Source organism: Haemaphysalis longicornis, unplaced genomic scaffold (genome assembly GCF_048455015.1).
Source record: "Haemaphysalis longicornis isolate Haplotype H1 unplaced genomic scaffold, Haemaphysalis longicornis Haplotype H1 scaffold_2, whole genome shotgun sequence".
Taxonomy (NCBI): domain Eukaryota; kingdom Metazoa; phylum Arthropoda; class Arachnida; order Ixodida; family Ixodidae; genus Haemaphysalis; species Haemaphysalis longicornis.
Window position 1 is genome coordinate 245,969,242 of NW_027526295.1, and position 24,240 is coordinate 245,993,481.

Here is a 24,240-nt window from a genome sequence, read left to right on the forward strand (position 1 = left end):
TTGCTGCAACAGCACTGCCCACGAAAACCACGAAAACTCCACGAAGCAACTCATCAGCTGATTCGGCGCACGATAGCGGGCTGAAGTTTCTGCATTCGCTCGAGGGTTCGCAGCATTGTACGTATGGCGTTTCTAGCAGCGACTAAAGATTGTATTTGACCGTCCTAAGGGGACAGTTTTTAGCAGCGCACAGCCGAAAATGAAAGCACGTGTAATAAAGCATGGACGCGGCGGACGGAAGCACTGGAACAAATACAAAAAGCAACACGGATGTCGCGTCACTCGAGACAAGTCACGTGACATCCACGCATGGCGTCGGCTTCGGTTTGCGAGGTTTTGTCAAAAGGGATATTTAAATCACCGTTTTCTTGGCTTACGCGCGCTTGAACTCAAGTTGATACATAAGGGAGGGTAAGTACAGCGACAATGTTTTATTACTGCATGTGTTATGTTGCCTGACAGCGTGGCGTGTTCGTTGAAGCTGGTGTGACGGATGTATGCGCAGCGCTGTTCTATGCTCCTTAATGTAGGCTTAACACGTTTTCTTGTTTGTTGCGTTTTTCAACGTCCTGTATTTTGCTCGGCAGTTCGTGAAAATAACGAGTTTAGCGGTAATCTTCATGAGGCAGCGTATAGACTCTTGCGGGGGAAAAGGCGATTTGGTCGTTTTGTCAAGCTTCGTAGTCGCTAGGCACGCCAAGACGCCTGCGTTCGGCGTTTCGCTGCGATGTTGCTCCATTTGTGGCATATTTTATGACTAAACATTGCCGAATAGCATCTTTCGCAGAAAGACAACAGTTTTGTTTAATGACGACTAGCTTGCTGATACACGGTGGCCTTTGTCACCCGAGAGACCGTTCCACTCCCGCCATGAATATTGACATCGAAGCGAGCGCTGTCAATCAACTTTCCAGTATGCGTGTATATCGCATTGTCAGTTGAATTTTTGGCGGCTGAAGTTGCTTTAAATGCGACGTGTTGACAAAGCAGGAGCTGCGAGCGCTTTACGCGCTGCAAGGTTTGAAAAGTGTCGTAAAAGACGCTTGTTTCTTTTTCATTTTTACTTTTGTTCGGCGTTTTGCTATATCATAACGACCAATAGCTGTAGCCCTTTCGGCCAGTAGGAGCGCGGCGTCGCACGCCTCGCTGCCGGCGTCCCTGCTCTGACGGAGGCTCGCTCATTGATTTTGCTGTGTTCGTTCGCAGAATTATGAATTGACAAGATGCAGGGAGCGGGGCGGAAAAAGTTGATCGAACTTAACCCCCACTTGACGTGTGTTCTGTGCGGCGGCTACTTCGTTGACGCTACGACCATCATCGAATGTTTACACTCATGTAAGTCGCAAGCTGCGTTTGCTCCTGCTACCCATGAAGTGTTTTCTATTCTTGACGTTTGTGGGTGACTAATCTCGAAGCTTCCGCTTAAAGTGATGATCTCGTTCCCACTCTTGCCTCGCTGTTGGTATCAACTGTAAACGCTTATGACTTTGGTGCATCATGTTTAGTTACGTTTTCGCGCGTTTTGAAGCGCTTCAAATATTTGATGTCATTCTGCTGGTGCCGTTTCAGTCCGCGCTTCGGGTAGCCGATTGTAATTACAAAGCTTCTGTTTCCGTTGGGTATAATAGCGTGTTCTTGCTGACATCTGTTGAAATTAGCTCAGTTACCCAGTAAATTACTTTTGCTTTGCCAATGGATTGGCCTATTCAGCTTCTCGTTTCTAAAAAAAAATTAATAGTTTATAAATACCCTCAAGGTGGCTGTCTTGATAGATGTGAGGGGGAAATGCTTGTGTGCACTTAGGGTTGTTCGTTTTTGGGTTTTATATTACGATTGGGGGGTAATAAAAATCGGTGCTGTTTTTCAAACTGATAGTCGGGGAGGAAATGTTTTTTGTTTGTTTGTTTGTTTAAAAGTATTTCGAAATTCAGGTTTTTTTTTTTGGGGGGGGGGTTATATCTACAGATGTGTGGTGTAATAATACATTCCATTTATTTTATCAGAAGTTGGCACGAGCTTCTCTAATGCGTTAAAATTGGTGTTTGTTTCAAGCTAATAATCAAGGGGGGAGGGGCATCAGAGTTTTCTAGAAAATACTCTCCAAAATTCCGAAATTTGGCGTTACTTTTGAAGTGAATCAGTTATTTAGACAGTAAAGAGCATTGATAACTTCTAAGAAATGAGACATTTTATTCACAAAAAGCTAGTCATCGATTTTTTACACATCCTTGTTTACGTACTTTATCATCGGCTATCGCAATGTGTCGGTCTCCGTTCGAGACCTGTCCGGTTGTTGAACCTGGGAGAAAGTTCTCTCGACATCACAGCCCCCGTCAGCTAGGCACAGCAACGTCGGTGCAGCATTTGCGAGCCTGAGGTTGCAAGCGGTAGAGTCGTGCCAATGCTCGATGAGTTCGAAAGCTGGGATTGCTTCCAGCAAGCACTGATTGAGAACAGCGGACCATCAGTCCACATTTGTGGAAATCGATGCTGTGAAAGGGTCCATTTGGGGAAGTATCGGGTTTTGCCCGGTTCTCCCGAAACATGTTCAGGGTGTAAAAATTGGGTAAAATCTGGTTTTACCTGAAAACGAGCGACCCTATGTATACTATACCATGTGGAGTCCACGACTGCTGATGTCAGAAAGGAATTTTGGCCCAGTTATGCTTTCAGAATTAGGCATCGATGAAATATTAACATTTATAGTAATGGGGAAATAGTAAATGTAATAGTAGAAACATGCATGTGCAGGCCGTGCTTTGCTCTGATAATTACCTTCTAAGGTAGACCAGAAATGGCTAGGACATCCAGTAAATACCAGCTGTTTAACAGACGTGTTTTTTTTTTACCTTCTATTTATTGCTCGGACATCCAGCAAATAACTGCTTTATTGATGTGTTATATATTTCTGGCAATGGGTTGTTGTGGTCGTATGCATGATGAATTGCAGCTACGTTCATTAATGGAGAACAGCTTTTGCTACCTGAGCAACCTTTTGGCTTTTTTAATTCAAAGGTAGTATCAAAAGTGCTCCACAGGAGCAAAGGCATTGTTTTAATTTTTGTGCCCCCCCCCCCTCCCCCCCCTTGGTTTGTGGGCTTATATCGACAAGCCTACTAGGCAAGGCTGAATGGGTGGTTAGGCTTTGCCATCAGCTTCGAATTCAGAAATTTGTATGCCCTAATAACCCACAGTAGCTGTGGTAGTTAAGGAAGCAAATGCACATAAATTTGCAAGCAATTACAAGTGTCATTAAACTCTTGAACCCAATCTGCCTGTTGCAGCCTGTGCATTCTGCAGTAAGTTTTGCAATGATTGGCACAAAATCTTTCCAGGAAAATGCGCCTGGTCTTTTTGTGAGTGATGTCACCTGTCTGTCACTTTCAGCGGCGACATTACTAAGGCCACCATTCGCTCGGAAATCCTCGGTTGGGAGTCTCACATAGTGTCGTCACAGTAATTAATATAAGTGCATTTGACAGTACTTTGTGATTGAATTTTTTATTGCAGCAGTTGTCGCCAAGTTGTCAAGCAATATTGTCATGTTTACCATGTGGGATGATGGGACTTCTTGGTAATATTGTCATGTTTACCATGTGGGATGATGGGACTTCTTGGTTTTCCCACTTAATCTGTTATAGAGCCCATACGTCTTGGTTGTCTTGATTCACTTACAAAACCACATAACAGCTGGTTTCCTAATGTGCACGTGGTGTGTGGCACCCTTTGCAGTCTCTCAAGGATAATAGCCATTCCGCGGGAGAGGTTTGAGGTCTGCAGTTTCATCCGATGATTGCGAGATTCAGCGACACTGAGAAAGATCTCGTTCTTGCTCCAGCGTTCTGTTGCTTCAGTTATTTGCGGATGGGATGAAAAGTTAAATAGCAAACTTTTTTTTTTTTTTGCTACGCAGATCCCAGATTTAAGCACCATCAAGTTGCGAACTTATCATGAGTCTTGGTTGCAACAGTTCTTTGATGTGTGGAAAAAGCCAATTACAGTAGCTCTCATGCCCCTTATGTGAGACAGTCCTCACTCGCAGTTTGGGTAATTTTGAAAGATATTGGATGCATGCTTAACAAGAAGGGTGGTTGTTAAGAAAAAAAAATTATAGAAAGCTAGACTGTGGCGGTACCATCAATGTTTCACAGTTTTTGTTGCGTCATGAAGAGTCCTCAGAGATTACCTTTAGACATTACGAGCACTGTCTTCAATTTGTGCAGTGTTTGGGCTGAATAGGCGTCTTGTTGCCTTCTATTCAAACTTTGTTTCTCCCCCTCTTTATTTCCCCTACAGTTTGCAAGACCTGCATTGTACGATATCTCGATGTACACAAGATGTGCCCTGTGTGTGACGTCCAAGTGCACAAAGCCCGCCCACTCCAGAATATTCGGTGAGTGGCGAGGACAGGTGGCCGTTCCTTTAGAGGCTGCCTTTATAGCCACAGGAAACGGAATAATGCTGCAATAAACCTGTAATGGTGCATATTTTCGGTAAATGCTTCACTGCTTTTACCGAAACTGCTGAAAAAAAAAAAAAACTGCTGACCTCCTTTTTTTTATTTTTCTTACCTTTTCTTAAGGTGTGAAAAATATTCAAAAGAATAAATATTTCAGGCCGTTTTTTTTTTTTTTTTTCTCCCCCAATTCCACTTGGCACTCTGTTTCCTGTGCTGCAGCCCAGTATTGATGGAGTAGAAAAATGTGGGAGGGTTTCATAGACTCTGCCTCACTCGTTCGTTACTTTATTGAACTTCTCGTAACAGTTTTTACTGCACTTCTCATCAGTATTCCTTCTCGCACTTCTTGCCAATGTCTCATTATGCCCTGTCAAGCTGCCTTAACCCTTTGAGGGTCGAATTTTTTCGTCAAATGCGACCCCCGAGGGTCGATTTTTTTTTATTGCTGATTTAAATTCTTCGGATGAATCTATTTCGAGAAAAAAGTATCGTAATTTTTTTAGGGTGACCATAAAGTGACAAAAAAATTGTGTTGTTACATACATGTGGTTTATTCATGAGTAACGCAAGAAAAATTCTAAATAAAAACGAGAGAGTAACAAGCCGGCACCTTCTGAGTGAATCGAAATCACATATCAGTTTCGCGGGTGCAAAAAGCAGGAAGTGCCGGGAGAACGATACCAAAACCATCCACTGCGCCCGCGCGCACTGCGCCCGCGTGCACGCGACCGAATGCGCGAGCGACAGATGGCACACCGCTCGTAAAAAAATACAAAAAAAAGGAGAAAAGAGCCTCAACAGTTTCGCAGGCGCCCTTGGTCTGTGGCAGGCGCAAGACGTGAGAGGCGCCCGGTGGGCATAAAGGGCCTTAGGTGAGTGGTACACAGCGCGCCCCCTTGTTACTGGATGCGCAAGCGATAGCCGGCGCACTGCTGAAGTAAATCATGAAAATAAAAAAATAAAAAGAGCTATCGGCGCAAGGAAATAATTTGACGTATTTCCGCAGTGTGGCAGCACATGCCAAGCAAGAGAAGTTGGCGAAAAAGGCGCACTTTTTAAACATAACAAGCGATGACGTACATGTATGTTATTGACCCTTTTGAAGGTGTTTTCAGAGGACATACATGTACGTTCGTGACCCTGAAGGGGTTAATAACCCCATACTACCACCCCTGTCGCACGTGTCACTGCTTCTTACAGCCTCACTGCCCTCCTTGTCATTGTCAAACCATGCGTGTGCGGATGCTTGGTCCCTCAAATGCCTGTCTAAGCAGTTCTAGAAGTTTGTAAGCAGTCCAAAATTGCTCTTGAAATAGAAATTCTATTGGCAGATAAAGTATGGAGCTGCTCTCAAACAGTTCTGGACAGTCCCAAAGGACAAATAAAAGAGACCTGCTATCAGATTCAGGGTTTTTTTTTGAAATAACCAAACAAGACTCTTGCTACTTCAATTGAAATTGCCTTTTTGACCGCTGTTCGCACGACACTCTGTGTGGTGTTGGGGGAGGGGGGGTAGTCCTGTGCCAATAATCGCATGTGTTAATGAATCTGTGGTGCTGTGGCAACTGCCCTGTCACCTTATCCAGCCAGGTTGGTTTACTCGCATCAAAAAACTTTCATTCTATATATAGTAAGGACTTGCCGTGTTAACTTGTAGCAAAAAATTGGCCACGTGTCTGCTCACTTTGCAGTAAATGTCTTTGAAAGTCTTCAAAGTGTCTTCGAAGTGCCGTCACTGCTACATAAATACCTCTCTTCTCTTTTGCGCCCACCTCATGCACTTCCGCCCCCATATCGCTCCCCCCATGGTAATCGTTTCAGCTCTGAATTTTTTATTTCGAGCAAAAAACTTTTTTTTGTGCGTTTTCCTTAGCTTTTGGGCCCTGTGAGCCTACAAACAAAAAATTGAGCTTGTGGTGCATGTAATTAGCAATTTACACACGTGAAATTTAATTAGGTCATCAGGTAATTAAATATTTAAATTCCAGCAGCAAAAGAAATTTTGCTTGCTTTTCTAAAGTTTAAAAATCACGGAGCCCACATGCAAAAAAGAAAGCGTGTAGTGCAAGCATCTTTAGATTGAAAACCATGTCATCATACTAGGGCTTCAGTCCTTTGGGTCACCCTGACGTCAGCGTGGCCTTCACTGCAATGTCTCCCTCTTTCTAGCGTCAGCTGTAGAAAAAATATATAATGATACTATCTATGGCAAGAGGCATCCTTGAAGAACTGTTTCCCAGAAAAATAGCTGGTTTGGTTTTGTTTTCAATGCACTAGGGGAATTTTGGTTCATTTCCTAAGTATAGGACACCAGGACCGAAAGGGTATAAACACGGCGGAGGTGTGCTTTAGTCAGTTCAATTTTCCTGCATTTCACTGCTCGCACCATTTATTAGAGCCTTTCGTTACTGCTGCACTTGGTGGAATGCCGCCAGAGGGCGCTTCCTGTATTTTTGAGTCAAAACACTGTTTTCCGTGTTTTTTTTATTATTATTATTTCTATCGCAAAAATCGGGCAGCCATGCATTTTTAATTAAAATAACACTGCAAGTACTACTTATGTATTGCCTCACATATGCCTAATGTTTTCTTGTTGCTGAACAGTGTTGACAAGCGTGAACATCACGACCAGATTTAGTTGTTTGGAAATGTTTTGTTCAAGAATGAACATCTCTGTCGTGAATTCTGGTACCTTTTGGCGTGGCGGCTAAATTGAGGGGCAGACAGAGAGGCCAAAAGTTTTGGGTTCGAATAGCCCAAGAAAGACTTTCATCTTTAGAAGCGAGAACATGCTATAGCATACATACTCCGGAAATGTATGGCATGCTTTTTAAGAATGTAAAATGCCATGTGTGTACATTTTTAAGAGGGAAGGTGTCGGGACATTTTCAATAGCTTGTTTCCTGCATTCTTGCAAGTAGTTTTTTCCTTCGAGAAGTGGTACATATAACCTAATGTACGTTTGTATATATTGAGGTGATGTTCAACTGTTTTGTAGTTGTGTACTCGGCACTGTTCCCCTTCCCTTCCCCCCAAGAGAGCCATTCACTTTCTTTTTAGAGTTGGCATTGCCACAACTAGTGCTGTTCAAATTGTAGGCTGCACTTTTTACTTTGTTCTTCTGTTTCACTTGTGTAATTGTGTTTTCTTTCCCTGCTTCCATGTGATGAGAGTTTGTGTGCCTATCTTTGTGCAGGTCAGACCAAACTCTGCAGGATATTGTGTACAAGTTGGTTCCGGGCCTCTTCAAAAGTGAGTAACGCCACTACCTAAAACTATGTCGAAGAAAATATCTTGAAGCTTAATTTGCATTCAGTAAGCTAAGGGATATGTAATTATATAGACCACATGTGTCAGGCCCATTTTCATGTCTCAAGTGGTGCAGGTTCGTCAACAGTTTTTCTTCGGACCCAAGATAAAAAAAAAATTTATAGTAAATTTACAAGCCGCTCCCAAAAAGGGTTGAGTGCTGTGTTGTACATGAAAATTTTGTGCATGCAGGTTTTGCTGCTACAAAGGAAAAGGCATTATATTCGTTTACCTGGCAATCTGAGCCTGATAGAAGCATTTTGCACCTGAGTTTTGTAGTGGCCATCTCAAGGAGACATCACTACATCACAGGCTTAACAATTGCACAATTTCGGGCCTTGTCACTGCTTTGTGCAATTCTTTTCAAGAGCATAAAACCTTGTTGTTGGGAATTTTTATGCCAATATTTGCAATTGGTGTCTCTTACTGGCATCACAACGAAAGAGGTTAAGTCTTCACTTGGTAAAACATATATGAACTCGTCCTAAAGAGATTGACGTGATTTTAACATACAAGATGCATTAGATGCATATAACACATGGCTATCACTTAATCTGAGGGAAAAAATGAGGTTGGAAACTCATTTGGGAGCTTTCTGGCAAATGCACTCAACCAGGGTTGCCAAATCCTTGTCTGGGGAGGAAATGCTTTTTGTGTCCCAGGGAGCCTTATTAAAGGAGCCATGAAGAGAAAACACAAGTTTGGTTCATTCAAAAGATTGCCTCGTTAGAATCATACTGACACCACTTTTAACGTAAACTTCGCTCAAATAAGCTACATAATTAGGAAAAACGGGAATGGCCATGCCACCCACCAGCTCATTTCCCGCAACAGAACCTATGATGTCACACGAGAATGCTCTGCGATTGGCGGAGGCTGGCAGAAGCAGACGCAAATTAGGTAGAGCTTACAAACTATCCGAACGAGCGATTTGGGCTTAAATTTAGGGCACATTCTTTACAAAGCAATAAGAATGATGGGACAAACAGTGGAAGTTACGAAAGCACATGTAAGCATAGAAGTACTGATGCGTACTGCTGTTCGTACTGCGCACAGCATGCTTGGTTTAGCGTCACAGCACTACGGGGCTTGGGGTTGTCTCAGACGACACTGGCCGATTGACGCAAGCAACGGTGTCTTACGTGACCACATTTGTCGAGCCAGCAGTGTTTCAGGGAACGAATATTTTCTCCTAGAATAAAAACAAACCAGGTTTAAATACGGGCAAAAACAAACCAAACGCTTGCCACGGTATGGTGGCGCCATCTAGGTTCGGGTAACGTAAAGAAACGCAGGAACAAACCAACACTGCTGTACAGGGTGGAGACAACCTTTGAACGGTCCCGTGCCGCCGCAATTGGGCCAACGTGCTCAACGCGTTGTTCTTTTCGTTTCCCACGAGACCTAGCAACGCGAAACAGACAATATGATTTAAACTTCTTCAGTAAACCGCGTTGCGGCGATAATTTTAGTGCGGTTTTGACACAATGACTTGCTTCGGCGGCGAGCGAGCGACCCAAAATGGCGGCGCAGGCGTATACGTGTCTCTACCCTGTACGGCGGATGCGTGAATGAAGGTATTCTAGGCTGCAGAGCGGTCGGTTCCTGTGATGTCATTGCAGACCCCGAAAACAAACGACTTAGCGGGAAAATCAAAATTTTAACTTAAATTGTTTAATTTCTCAGTGAATAAAGCATCGTTTGTATCCGGACAAGCGCGGGGGGCACTATAAAACACGAAATCTTTCGAATAAAACCAACTTGCATTTTCTCTTCATGGCTCTTTTAAGTATGGTTGCACCTCTCTAGCATAGCGCCCCTGTGTATCCAGTGATGCTATGACCAGACCAGGCAGCATGTCAGACCTGGTAATGCAATGGAAGACGGTGCCTGAGTTATCTTTGTGTGTGTTTGTGTGTGTGTGTGTGTGTGTGCGCATGCGTGCGTGTGTGCGCGCACTCCCTTGAAAGAAATGAGGTAAATGCATGAAATTGCCTCCACGTATGTATAGCTTTATACTGTTTTATTTTTATTATTTTTTCCCCTCATAAATTGATGTACTGCTCTTGGAGCTTGCCCAAGTTGTGTGTAAAAGCCTATATGCTATCGGGCTGAAAGGGGAAGCCAGGCTAGTAGTGTGCTAGCCTGTACACTTCCGGACATCATTCAGTCTGGCTCTTTCCCATTTACCCGTTGCAGATGAAATGCGAAGGCGGCGGGAGTTCTATGCCAGCCTTCCCGCATCAGGTCAGTAAGTCTTCGCATGCTTGCATACGTCTGTCAAGTGTGCAAGGCATGTCAAAACAGTCTTCTCTTTGCATGCAACGAAGTTGCCATGCTGAACTGGGAAAGGGGATTGCTTGTCGTATAAGCACAGCTGGCTTCTCAGTGCAGCTGAAACTGCTTGTCTTTTCATAAAAAGCTCCTTTGTGTTAGCCTTTTCGAAAGCTTTACATTTTTGTGCGAAACAAATGTGCAGAAATTTTGGGGAACAGCCATCAAGCAGAGGTTCACGAATGCATGAAATCATCCATTAGAAAAGGGCAGTTGATATGTTTTACTTTACTTTACTGCTGCGTTATGAACAGTTGGGGTACTGCGTCACTAAGCTAACACGGCTTTTGGCATTCAGGCAGCTGTTGTTGTTGTTCGTGGAATAGGGTGTAAGGTTCACGTTGAAATCCAGATATTGTTGCAATGCAGGTCCTCACAATTGAAAATAACTGCAGCTGTAATACAGGCCACAAAGACAAATTGGCTTAATCTTTTAAAAAAGATTGGTTTGTCCCAGTAACATTGATAGCAATTTTAAAACTAACTAATTTTGTAATCTGCATACCTTGTGACATCACCGGGGCATTTTTTTGTGTGATTGGCGGCTGGTGGGTAAAGCCATCAAGGAAAATGGCTGTGCGATTGTTGTGATGCCTCTAGTTCCATTTGATTGTACCACTTGAGTGCTAATGGGCAGTTAAAGGGACACTGAAGTGATTTGTAAACATTGTGGGATTACTAGCGCAAATTGTAGTTCGGAGTTCATAGGCCATGTTTCGACCATTCTGAGCGTGTTTACGCGAATTTATTTAGTAGAAAAATCAATTCGAAAATGCTGGCCTCCTCTCTGTATCCTCACCCATTTTCTGTGGGGTTTTCATGGGACATCAGGAGGAAATGACTTGGCTTCACTATTGACTGAGCTACTGTACGGCTCGCCGACCTTCCGGCAGAGTCAGTCGGCAACGCGTTTGCTCCGCCGGCCACCGACGGGTCATTGCAATTCATTCGCTCAGTTGAAGCAAAGCCACGACACGTTTGTGAATGGAAGAATGTGCCTTTCTTTACTTTGTTAGTTTGTACACTATCTAGCTCCAAGTGAAGGTCGCTCCACACAAGCTCTGCACAAGCGAACATGCGACGCTTCGCTGACTGGTACGCTAGTAGGAACATCTAAGGCCAATTGAAGGCGGGAGAAGAGTCAGCGAAGTCAATATAGGCACTAAGGAAATAAAATCAACTGATACTTTTACCGTACTGCGTAAAACTAGGGAGCACGAAGCACTTTTTTGCGCTAGAAGAACAAGCACGGCGGTCAGCAGCACGACCACCCATCAAGCTTTTGCTTTTCCGTCTAAGAAATGCAATTGCTAGACGTGAGATATTGTGGAAATTTGGGGGGCGCTTACTGCACATGCGCTTTAAAACAAATAGTCACCTAAGCTGCTTTAAATGCTAAAACTAAATAAAAGTGTAAACTGATTATACATTATATACCTTATATTTCCAACGCCACCAGCGCTGGCCCTAGGCCAAGTGGTGTGGAGGGTAAGGAAAGTATTTTGCAAGTCGCAAGTTCGAATTCCCAAAAATACATTTTTTTTTTCTTTCTTTCTTTTCTCTCTCTCTTTTTTTTTTTTTTTTTTTTTTCTGAGTTGACCTTTTCTTTTTCGGCTGATGTTTACTATACTGAGTTCACCATTTTTGGGCTGTAACATACACTGCTCCGCGAACTAGTTCACAGAACACGCGCAGGCTGATACTGGCACGCTAGCGAGTTCTCGTTGGCGTGCTGTTGCCATAAGCACCGACTGCTTGCGGGCAGTGGGCACAGGCTGGAATCAACAGACCCTTGGCCTGGTGCTAACACGCTTTTTACAATACCGGCATGAGTGAGGCAAGCTCCAAATATGGGGGAAAAGCGCATGGCATTTGAGCGTCTGCGGTGACGCGGAGGGCGTTCATCCGCTGCGTAGGCCTCGGATAGTGATTCCTACGATTCCAAGCCGTCCTGGGAGGCTATCTTAGGCATTTTTCAGCCGACAACATGGCAGAAGCGTGGTACAACGATTACCGAGATACCGAGAATGCCCATCCAACGACACCGTCGGATGTCAAGCATGCTGTTTTACGGAACCGAAGCTGAAACTTGTTTGAATGCTAGCCTTGGACATCGTCCAATCAAGGTGCATCTCCTCCTGTCGTCACAGATTTAGTTGGTGCGGCCACCGCAAACCGCGCATGGTAGTTTTTCGTCTTTCGAGCTTTATAAAATAATTACCGACTTATCAACCGGATAAACGATGAAAAGTGTGTTAATTTGAGCCAGTCTACGGGCAAGCAAAGCAGGGAGCTTGACAAATTCACTTCAGTGTCCTTTTAACATACTGGTAACTCGTTTTTGGTACCTCCCTAATATGTCTTTACTGACGTTGTGTTGAATAAAATTTGAAATAAGAATATTTTATTTTTATTTGCTTAAAGATGTCTTTTTTGGTTTTTACTGGTATTGCGTGAGTTACCAAAGGCTAGTTCTTTTGAACAAAGTTGTATTTTGCCTTAATTGCCTCGTGAAAGTGCAGTTGATGTACTCGTGCTTGTTCATCTCCTTGCAGAGCGGGCATCTCGTTGGCCAACCTCAAGTGAGGGCAGGGGGGATGTTCGGGGCTTGGAAAGGCTCATATTCAATCCTGAGGACTTGATCAGCATCTCCCTGGAATACACTGCCCGGTGAGTTGTTTTATTAGCTCAGTGCTTCTTTGACATGCTCCGTGGCCTCTTGTGTTTCCCGCCTCAACTTGCTGCTGTGGCTTAGCGGCTAAGGCGTTGTGCAGCTAAGCCCAAGGGCGTGGGTTCGATCTCGGCGGCGGTGGCTGCTTTTCTGATGGAGGCGAAAAGCAGAACTGCCCATGTGTCAAGATTTTGGCGCACGTTAAAAGATCCCCAGGTGGTCGAAATTAATCCGCAGGCCTGCACTACAGCGCGCCTGATAGCCCAGGTGCAGCTTCGGTGCATCAAACCCCACGATCATTTGTTGTTGCTCGACTATCTGTTGATTTTCGGCAGCTGACGGCTTACTAATCTCAGCCTCATGGGTTACCTCGAAGCTCTGCAAAGAAACTCAGCTTCAAGTTACAAAACAACCGTTATTCAAACTAGGACACTTGCAGAAAAAGTGGTGCAGCATCTCTGGAAAAGTCACTCATCACTGGAAAATATGGCTGAAAATTCAGCGGAAGGGAGTTTAATGTATAGATCAATCTTTGAAAGGTTTAAAATGCCATGTGTTCCGAGTGCCAACCGCCCTCTCCAACTCATTGGGAGTTGGAATGGGATAGGGTGTTTGAGGTGCTCAGAACAGAGGATATATGGTACCCGAGGTGTAAAACTACGATGTCCTACTTTGTGTGCAAAACAAAATGCAAGGGTGGCATGTAGTGGAGCCCATGCTCACATTTGTGCTCTCGCAAAGACCATTTTTTTTTTTTTTTTTCCTTCCATAAATTACCCTGTCATCGGATGCACAGGCCTTGTGTTCCGAATTGTGCATCTTTACTAACCTAGTATTGACAGGCTCTTCTAGAATGCTCTTCACTGGTACTCTTAAATGCTCACGAGCAAAATTATCTGCAATTGGTTTAAGGTGTTTTTTTTTTTAACTATAGGCATGCATGTATGCCACTGTGCCTAACTTGTGGTGTGCCCACTCTGCAGAACACTGAAACGTGGTAGCCCAAAAAGAAGCCCATGGTATTGGTGCTCTTGGATGCTTAGATGGGCAACAGCTTGGGAGCAGAGCAGAATGGCAGGTTTTATGTTTGTCGAGACTGGACAGATGACTGGAGAAATAACATCAAAGCTTTGGTTCGAGGCATTTATTTCGAGACATTTGTGGTGCTAGTGGTGACCCCCTAAACCCGTCCACTGTTCCACTGGAGGTGTAGAGAAAGGGGTTAGCAGGGTGTTGCCTCCTTCCTACCTTTTCCTTCATCTCTGCGATCAATCCCACACCCATAGTGCTGCCTGCCCTGCTTCCACTTGTCTGACAGCTTTGAGCATTTGAGTAGGGTATGAAAGTTAGCATGGCTGATAAAGCGTTACCCAATTTGGCGTCATTTTGTTTTTCTGCAATGTGACATGGTGTCACCAAGTTGCAATGCAGTAGCATTGTCCTGGCAAAAATTCAACATTCTTCACTGTGCTGGCTGAGGATTAAATGTTGTTAAAGCCTTTTCATTGTAGCTTTTCTTTGTTGATTTTCACATCCTTTGGTAGTTTCCTAGAGTTGATTCTAGCAGAGATGCAATACCTGCAGCGTGCCTTTTGCAGAAACTAAAATTTGGTGTCTGTACTGCTTCGATAGCTGTTTTGAATGCACGAAACTTTCCTTTAATTTCTGTTATGCACTTTCAAAGAACTGCCTGTTTAAAACTCCCATGTTTCTGACTGGGTGTTGTCGTCTGCCATTTTCAGGGATGTACTGCCTATACGACCACTGTTACTGGGACCCCAGCCCGAAGCCCAGGAAACTGTAAGTTACACAAGTGTGACTTTCCTGGAATTTCTCGGATAGAGCTTCACAATAAGCGGCAACTTTGGGCCAAGGCACCAATTTTCACATCTTGTTTTCATGTTTCCAGGAACCATGCTGTGTTAGGTTTATGTTTTGTGTCCGGCACCTAGTTTTGGGGCCAGCTAACTTATCCTGAGCTGAAAGCGAAGCATCAGCTTGCGTGTGCTGGTGTCGGGCTGTCCCTGTCCATTTTTCTCGTAGGGGAAACGGTGGGGCTGTTTCATTACAAGTCTTAGACGAATCACGGACTCCCCAGGGAGCAGTCTGGCATTCTTTTTTCATATGTATTTCTTCTATGGCGGGGGATCCTCGGACTATCTGCGGTGAGTCTGATACTGTAAATTGACTCCTGGTGTAGTGAATTCAGCACTTGCCGAGGTTTTTCTGGCATGAAAATGTCTTCAACCTGGTTTGATATTCCTTGAGGACTGCGCTTTTTTTTTTTTTTTTCATTCTTTTTTTTTTTTTTTTTAACACACACACACAGGCTGAACTTCGCAGTACAGTTGAATCCCGCTCAATGAACTTTGCTTCAATGAAATTTCCACTTCAACAATATATTTCTGATTCCTGGTCAACTAGCCATAGGAGTCAATGTAACAAAATCCTCACCACAACGAAACATTTGTCTGGCTTGTTTTCGCTTCAATCGAAATTTTCGCTCAGTGGAACTGGGTTTTAACATTTATTTCCCAATGCAACTTGGTTTGAACATTTTTTTTCCTGGTGAATTAAGCATAACGCCAGCCAACTGTAGCTTTTTAAACACTCAGGGTGCTTAGTTTCATCGAAAACGAGCGCCGTGCACCTACTACCATCAATAAATAAAAATAAAAACAAATGCATAGGTGTGCGCAATCGGTTGCTGGTGACTACGATGTGACTGACTGTCTTTAATTAATCTTTAATTAATATGCAAAAAACTAAAGCACTGATCAATAATCTCGGGACAGCACAGCAGTTTGACATAGGTGGCGAGGCCGTGGAAGTAATAAGCGAATATATCTACTTAGGCCAAGTTGTGACCCCAGATCCCAACCATGAGGCAGAGATAATTGAAGGATGAGAATGGGATGTAGCGCATTCGGCAGGCATTCTCAGGTAATGAGTGGCAGCCTACCATTGTCCCTGAAGAGGAAAGTGTGCAACAGCTGCAGCTTAACGGTACTCACCTACAAGGCAGACACTTGGATGCTCACTAAAAGGGTTCAACTTAAATTGAGGATGACTCGGTGAGCAATGGAGCGGGGGATGATAGGCCCATTGGCTTTTTCCATCAAGGGACAAGAAGAGAGCGGAGTGGGTCAGGGAACAAACTCGTGTTAAGGGCATATTAGTAGAAATTAAGACAAAATGGGCGTGGGCAGGGCATGTAATGCGAAGGCAAGATAACCGTTGGCCGTTAAGGGTAACAGAGTGAATCCCTAGAGAAGGCAAGCGGGACAGGGGTGGAAGAAAGTGAAGTTGGCAGATGAGATGAAGAAGTTTACAATGTAAATTGGTCGCAGTTAGCACTGGACTGGGATAATTGGAGATCTATGGGAGAGGCCTTTGCCCTGCAGTGGGCATAGATATGCTGCTGATTGATGATGAATAGCATGCAGGTTGACCAAAGCACAATACTGTCCTTTACAGCATCACGGTGGTGGTGATTGCGTGTTCAGTGAGGCATACTGCAGTGTATACCATTTATAACGTAACCGCTTATATAGTGCGGGACCGGATATGACGCGGGTTTTTCTGACCACTGGATTTCCTCCCATAGAACTCAATGCATAGGCATACCGCTTAATTTAAAAATGCGATTGGTTGAAGCACAATGCAGTTTATAGTGCGGGTTTCTGGCAGGTCTGTTGATCATCGGCACAGCTGAGGCATCGTTTTAGGGTAGTAAAAGAAAAAAGAAAGGATGAAATTGGTCATCTGACGCAGCGCGCACCACTTGCTCTCCTCTGACTTCGACATACAAGACAAAAATAGGCACGTTTGCTTCACTTGCTTGACGCACCTCAGGAGATAGCGACCTCCCCTTCCCGTCTGCGCGAAGAACCGCATGGGCCGTTTTCGCGCACAATTCATGCACGTTGGCGTTGCACATGCGTTTTTTTTTTTTTTTTTTTTTTTTTTTTTTTTTTTTTTTTTTTTTTTCATGCTCCTGTTGACAATTCCGTGTTCGCGGTGGCTTTCGCGCGTGGCAGTGGGAGGAGCCCGACGACAAGCACCAATGGGGAGACACGCATCCAATGGCGGGAGACTTGAAGCACTCCAAGCAGCCGTCTGGCCGTGCCAGAGATGTTTAGGCTTATCACTGCAATATTTTTTTGATGGGCGCTTTCACAAGCAACGTGGATGCCAGTTTATATTCCACTTTTCGCCCAGATTATCAGCTCTTTTTTTACATGAGAATCTTCGCTTGCGCCTCGTGCGGCATTTCAGTGAGCGGTTAGAAGCAGTCGTTGGAGCTTCCTGCACCACTTCGCGGCCAGTTGTACACTACTGGCACACGCCATGCCAGTTGTATACGCGCCAGTGTCACCGTGCCTGCAGCGTGCACTGCACGTTTTCACGAGGAGAAATCGCTCCATGCAGTTCACACTTTAGAATGTTGTGCAGATAAGCCACCGCTCTTTCCCTTTCCGAACAAGTGAGCCGCGCGAAGCCAAAGATTTCCATCACGAGTACGTTGCTCTGATAAGCGGGTGCCTTCGGCATCGTGAACACAAGGTGGGGTAAAAAAAAATCCGGCTGACGTTCTTATCACGTCCTACGGCATCTGTTCATAGACGCTAAAAACACAGCCATGGTCCTTCAAAACAAACACAACGAAAGTTAAAGCCGCACCCACCCGCCGTTTGTAAGACCGCGCTTGCAATGTGCAAAACCCTGCAGCAGCGGCTGGTGTGAAAAAAAATATGAAATAAAGACCGTGCCTTAATTGCTGTGCATTTGGGTGATGATAAATGTAGGATGTCTTGAGAGGTAAGTTGCGATGCAATTGGATTCGCGCATGCTTTGGTTATAGTCTCTGGTGACATACGTTATAATTGGTCTACACTGTACTGTGATGAAGAAAATTGTGGACTTGTTCTCGTCAAGTGCCATTTGGATTTGCCTCAAATAAACATTGCTTCAGTATGCTCCCCTGCTTCACCGATATCAGTAAAGTGTGCAACACATATAACGAAGTGACGTGTAACGAAGGTCATAGGAGTCGCACACACTATATTGTAAGGTATTTGACTGGATTGTCAAATATGAAAATGCCGAATATAGTGCTGTGCAGTTTAAAGGTGAAAACATCTGTGCAGTGTTTGATGTGAGGAGCGCCTTTTGCTCCCATGTTTGTTTCCTCTTGTTGCAAAGCACATCTACTGGGCCTTTGAGGAAGTGGCCAGTAACCTTCATTTAGCATTTCTAGACCAACAAGACCACTTTTCTTATGCTGAAGCCATAAGAATAAGTTTACGGACCACAAGAGTGCCAGTTTTACGGGATTTCTCCTCACTGCTGCATCCCACAAACTAACGGCTACGAAGTTGCCCTCAAAGCATGCACATTGGCTGCCAGGCTGCCGTGTGGAGGAAAAGGGCCCTCGAATGGCTGCTGGGGTAGTTCAGAAACTTTCTCACAGCTGTACACGCGCAGAAAGCGAGCGTTGCGTGCAGAATTTCGCTTATAAACAGTAAAGTTCGATTCACTCTTGCAGAAGATTGAAGTGACTGTTTTTTAGTTGATATGCTTCCCTGCTAGCAAACTTTCACCTAGCAGGCCTCCGTGTTAAGTTCCTTCAGTTTAGTGCAGCTCAAGCTCTGGAGTAGACCATTTGCTTGTATCAAGGAAATTGTGCTGTAAAAGAAAGCCGTGCCAAATACAGAAAAATAGCAAGTGTGAACATTACACTTACGAAGCTTCTTTTGCGAGAAACTTGTCCAAGAATGCTTCCATGGCTAACAAGCAGGGTCTACGTTGCTGCAGTGTGAATGTTATGCCTTCTTCTCGCAGCAGCCTCCTGGGGGCCGTCGGTATCTCCTCTGTCCTGGCGGGTTTACAGTGGGCCACCTGAAGAAGTTTCTCAGGGCAAAGTTCGGGTTGGGCAAGAACCATGAGGTGAGCGCTGCAGTCATGTGGTGGAATGAACTTCCTGCTACACAACTGCAGGAAAGCAGCGAGACTTGTTTCAACACTTTTTATGGCGTGGAAGCTTCCTTCCCTAACTGCGGATCTTGCGAAAAAGGGCAGCAAGAATGCACCATGGTTTCGGGTGGCTGCTGCTGCATAGGTGTATGTGATGTGAGCATTTTACTAACTTCGCGTAGCGCTTCTCTCGTCGTCATTGTATCGCTATTCCATCTTTTCCCATCAAGCGGCAGCTCACGTTTGTGTTGTGCAGTATTTCCCTCTTCTGGGACAGTTGCAGCAACCCTTTGTTATCTCCTTACTTAAGCCCCTACACAGAATTCACACCGACCTGTCCCAGCAAGAGCTGCAAAAGTAGCATAGAGTTGGCCTGTTCAGCTCCTCATTCGGGCTGGTCTCACTGGCCCCTTCCGGCGTCCGACTGTCTCGGCGAACCCTGGCAAATGGGGCTGATGAGTGCTGAACCTCGCTGTGTGTGCAGGTGGACGTGATGTACATGCATGACCACCTCTTGGACGAATACTCACTCGTGGACCTTGCCTACATCTACTCCTGGCGAAGGGTAAGGGGCCCCATTGTAACCTCTTTTAGTCTTAAATAGACTTTGTAGGCCCTAAAAAAGCCTTGCCTGACCTTCAGCTGTCAGTGCACCCCCGTTTGAAAGCCATTGATGTAAAGTTTATTGTCTGGTCTACTGTTGAGGATAACTCTTCGCCTGCGTGTGTGCTTTCTGTATTTGGAACAGCTTGTACTAACCCAAGAAGCAATATTGATAGGATGGCTTTGCCTTTTCCCAGACCAAGTGCAACCACTCGCAACACAGCTGCACTAGTTTTAAAGGGGCCATGACCACATACATCTTTGACTTGTTAAAAGAACGAGCCTTTGATAACCCCATCAGCTCCCATTCTGGTTCAGAATGACATTTATCAGTGACAGCACTGGGAAGGCACTAAAAAAATGTGGTTGATGCCTCTTTCATAGGAATTGGTAAAACACGAAAGTGAAGTGTGCCTTCACATGAGCATTTAAATGTTTATTGTGCATCCATATGAACTTGCGCATCACTATTTATATTACGTCGGTATGGCACCGTTAGATGCATCAATTTTAGACACTAGATTCCACGCGCGAGAACATTGCGTAAATCCGACTGAAATCACAGCCCCTTGAAAACCGTGCGAACGAAACCAAAACGATATTGAAACTGAAAGCAGTAGGTGGCAGAGGGTGCCTTAATTCACTTGCGTCCCGCGTACGCGAAGACGTTGACATCGAGGCGCCAACTGTCGACGCTCATTAGCATCATGATGGACTACCTCGCTTTGCCTCTCCTAGACGGCAGCACCATCTGAATGAAGAAGGTAGTGGGAAAGATATAAGGCACGTTCGGAGTCCCGCTTGAATTCATAGCGCAGTTGGCAGAGCGCTGTGTGCCTCCCATTGCGATGAGAGAGTTCGTGGCTCGAATCCAGGCGCAGCCGCGTCAGTGCAAGTTTTTCTTGCGGTGTCATTTCCGTGACGGATATGATGCCAGTGAGATCTTGGTGTACCCCGGGCATAAAACACTTTCGTGTTAAAATAAAGTTAATGGGTGCCTTAATTTAGTGGTACCACTTGAACTGTGGGATCAAGCGAAAGCAGAGGCACCCCTACAATCAAACGAACATGTTTTTTTAGGGTAGCTTCTGTTAGCGGCCGTCATCTGTGCGAGCTAGTTCTGTGGTGTCATTTGGGCAGCGGGAATTTTGTGGCAGTGCTGCTTTCTGTAGCCTAATTCTTTGAAGTTTTAATTGAAATTCGCATTATTGTTATTCTGACATAGCAATCTTTCAAGAGAACCAAACTTGTATTTCACCTTCGTGGTTTCTTTTAGAGACTAGTTGCAGGTTTTTGATGATTATTAGCAATAAAATGGGCTGTGGTGTGCTGACAACCAGACATCACGCGATATCTGGCATCACTAGCCAACATTGTGAGCTCACCTCAACGTCGTCTAATTAAAAATACCTTGTGAATTACTTCAGCCGTTCCGCTGTAACCGTTCTGGCTACAGTGCTTTGCAGGCTGCCCCGCCGCTCACATTGCTCGTAGCCTTCTGTTTTTTTCCCCTTGAGGAGTAGCATCTGTTGCCTCTCGATAGTGAATGTAGTAGAGAAGTTTGACCACAGGGTGCTGATTATTCGTTTGCGTGCTTGCCTGCACTTTGTTTCAGAGTGGCCCCATGCGGCTGCTCTACCGATTCCCCGAGCTGCCGCCGTTTCTGGTGGGCCCAGGCTCTAAAGAAGATGACATGGTACCTGTGCCACCAGATGAGGGGAAGAGCATCGTCATCACGGCCGTTGCATCTCAGAAGACCACAGGCCTACCTGGTGACACCGTTCTGGCTAGCAAGAAAGTTGCTCCTTGCACTGATTCTAATGCTGTCCTCACTAGTGTTGGTCCGCCCAGTGTTGGTCCGCCCAGTGTTGGTCCTCCCAGTGTTGGACCGCCCAGTGTTGGTCCGCCCAGTGTTGGTCCGCCCAGTGTTAGTCCACGCAGTATCAACCCGGTCATCGCCACTCCAAATGCTGCTAGCCGTACGAACACCACACACAGCAATACCAACAGCAGCGATGTAGGCCGCGCTAACAGTAATCGTGCCGATGCTGCCCGCACCAACCCACCCAGCCCGTCCATCGTCAAGAAGGATAGCCCCACTGCTGTCCGCAAACCCGGTGCTCTATCGTTGCCTGGGCAACCAAGTGCCGCAAACCATGCAGGTCTAAGTGTAAAGCCGCTAGGTGACAAACGACCCGAGCAAGCGGGTACCAAACAAAGTGCGGTGAGGCAGGCTGGTAACGTCGTCAGCACCCCACCCGCGCTGCGCCCACACAGCGTCAAACTTCCGGCGACTGCCCCCAGCCCACCATGCACACCCAGTCCACCAAGTGCTGCCGGAGTCCGGCCCAGCGTCGAGCAGAGGGTGCCATCAAGCGTGGCCGGTGCCAATCGTACGGCAGCTTGGCCTGGGCGCACACCCAGCAGTGGCAGTCCACCGACTAGCCGGCCGGTGACCGGCAGTCCGCGCTCCGCTGGAAGCAAGCTGTCCCTGTTCTCAAAGGCGACCCCTGTGACCCCTCCTCGTAAGAACGGCCTCTCGCCAGCTAATGGTGTGCACGGCAATCTGCGGCTCATTCTGCCCGCACCAGCCAAGGCCAACGGGGTCAAGGACAGCAGTGAACCACCGGCGAAGGTAGCCAAGACCAGCCACCACCACCACCACCACAACCACCGACCCAACGACGGCTCTGGGGATGCAACCAAGCGCCCACATTTGGACTCTCGGCCAGGCAAAGAAGCGGCGGTGTCGTGACCCTGGGCTCGACTGCCGGTGTGTACATAGGGGAGGGGGCACGACTACATCAAAGCAGGCTAACTCCAGCTCAGAACAAACCAACATAGGGGGGTGGGGGTGCATAGCCACTGGTGCAGGCACCATGCATGTGCAAAATGGGATGGCAAGCTTTTTTTTTTTTTTTTTCCCTCCCTCTCTCTGCATTTTATTTTTGCCTGCAGTGGGACTACAAGCCCTTTTTTTTTTCTTCTTCTTCTCTTCTGTTAGGTTCACAATTCGCGCAAGTGCCATGAAACAAACTGGAATTCGGGTTGCAGTATAATGCTGTCTACTTTGCCTCTGTAAGTCACTTTGAGAACTCTTAAAGACTGCACAGCAATCTCTCGTGAGGCAGCTAAAGGTATTTTGTCTGGTTTTATTTTTGTGTTTGGGTCCCAAGCTGGAACTGTGGTTCATTTTTAAACTTTTTGTCTTGTTCTAGGGAAAGCTTTTCCTACACTTCCTTGCCATTAATTAGAAATAATCTGAATGTAGCCAGGGTTGTGGGCACTGCTGCCGTCACCTGCAGCTTGAAATGGCCTGGAAGACCAAGCTTGGATTAACTTCCATTGTTGGGCCTGTACATAGTAGTGTATTGTTGCCCAGTATTGTTTGGGCGTTTCATTGAGCAAAGGCAGCCGATCCACTTGCTTGTTTAGGAGTACCAGCTACAAAAAAAACTTGTACCAGGTTTTAGCCTGGACGCTAGTCCTGCTTTGAAGTAGTATTGCCGTATATTAATAAGTTATTACACGGGGCCACTGCAACGAGAGAGTTGAAGCAGTGCCTTTGACACGTCACGCTGTGTGATGCAGTTGCAAGTTGACCTGTCTTGCAGAAGAATGCGTGCATCATGATGCCTAGACTGTGGTCACACCCAGAGCTTGTCACAATTTCAAGGCAAGAAGCCTTGTGTTATGTGTGTGTGTAACATCGCTGTGTTATATAGCAACTATCCAGATGTGTATTTTTGCACTATATTGAGGCACCTGTATAAATGACATGTACAGAAAATAAATTCTCTGGCAGTGTTCGGCACTGTCACCATTTTTTGACAAGCAACTTTTTGGCTTCCAGGGGATTACCGTTTTTGTACCTTCGCATGTGTGTTTCATTTTATTTGCTCCAAATTTTTTCGAAGTGGGTTTTTACATATGCTCTGCTTTTCATTTAGAGGGCTTACTGGCTAGAGTGCCTAATGACCAACAGAAAGTGCAATGATTATCAATAATTAGCATGACCAACAAAAATTAAGTTCCTGCTGCGGTGGCTGAGTGGCTAAGGCGTTGTGCTACGGAGCCCAAGGACGCAGATTCGATTCCTGGCCACGGCAGCCGCTGTTTGATAGAGGCAAAAGGCGAAAACGCCGGTTTGTTCGAGATTTCGGCACACGTTAGATCTTGAGGTGGTTAAAATTAATCTGGAACCCTCCACTATGGCTTGCCGCAGCTCCTGTGTAGCATTGGCTCATTGAACCTCATGTCTATCAACCAAAATCAAGTTGTAGGTTTTGAAGTCTATGGTTATTATTTTAAAGCCAGGTGACAAATAAATCTAGATAGTTCAAAGGGGCCTCGAAGACAAAATACTAGGGGTGTGCGAATATTCGGAACTTCGAATATTCGATTCGAATTTTTTGGTATTCGATTCGATTCGAATGACACTTTAATGGTTCAAAATATTCGAATTACCCAAAACTAAAAAAAAAAAAATCAGAGCGTGTCTCAGCAGCAAAGTCGCGAAGCATATACACGGCGAACGGTACGTGCTTTCGCAGACTGTATCGGTGTTTATTAATAGTTACAGTGGACTCTCGATGATACGATTCTGGGGGTGCGAATTTCGGGATGATACGAATTTCTGGAAAGTCCAGGCGAAATTGCATTGTTTGCAATGGGAAAAATTTCGGCTGTTACGAACAGACCTGGGCGGCCCGGCGGAAGATACGAACGAGCCGGCGAGGCACCCGACTGCCGAACGAGCAAGTGACGGCTCTCGCTCCCCTGTTTGTCACTCTTTCTCCAGAAACGGCCGGGCTGTTGTTTTCTGCTTGCGAAAACGCTCTGCGCACGCCCAACGCGCGCTGACACAACCGGGAAACCACCCTCACGC

General features: G+C 45.5%; 1 protein-coding gene across 3 annotated transcripts; it reads left to right on the forward strand.

The window, feature by feature from the left end:
• The first annotated feature begins 257 nt into the window (after positions 1-257).
• LOC144170296 (uncharacterized) lies at positions 258-23,180 on the forward strand. 3 transcript variants are annotated; one of them, XM_077699999.1, is made up of 10 exons: positions 258-411; positions 1,207-1,335; positions 4,297-4,393; positions 7,656-7,711; positions 9,968-10,015; positions 12,658-12,772; positions 14,516-14,573; positions 18,618-18,722; positions 19,234-19,314; positions 20,968-23,180. In XM_077699999.1, the coding sequence occupies exons 2-10, from the start codon at positions 1,224-1,226 to the stop codon at positions 22,105-22,107; spliced, it is 1,812 nt and encodes a 603-aa protein (XP_077556125.1). In that variant the 5' UTR covers positions 258-411; positions 1,207-1,223; the 3' UTR covers positions 22,108-23,180. The 3 variants fall into 3 exon arrangements, with proteins under 3 accessions (XP_077556125.1, XP_077556127.1, XP_077556126.1); XM_077700001.1 differs by having other exon boundaries at positions 18,621-18,722; XM_077700000.1 differs by lacking the exon at positions 258-411 and adding an exon at positions 524-1,018.
• Positions 23,181-24,240: the final 1,060 nt, after the last annotated feature.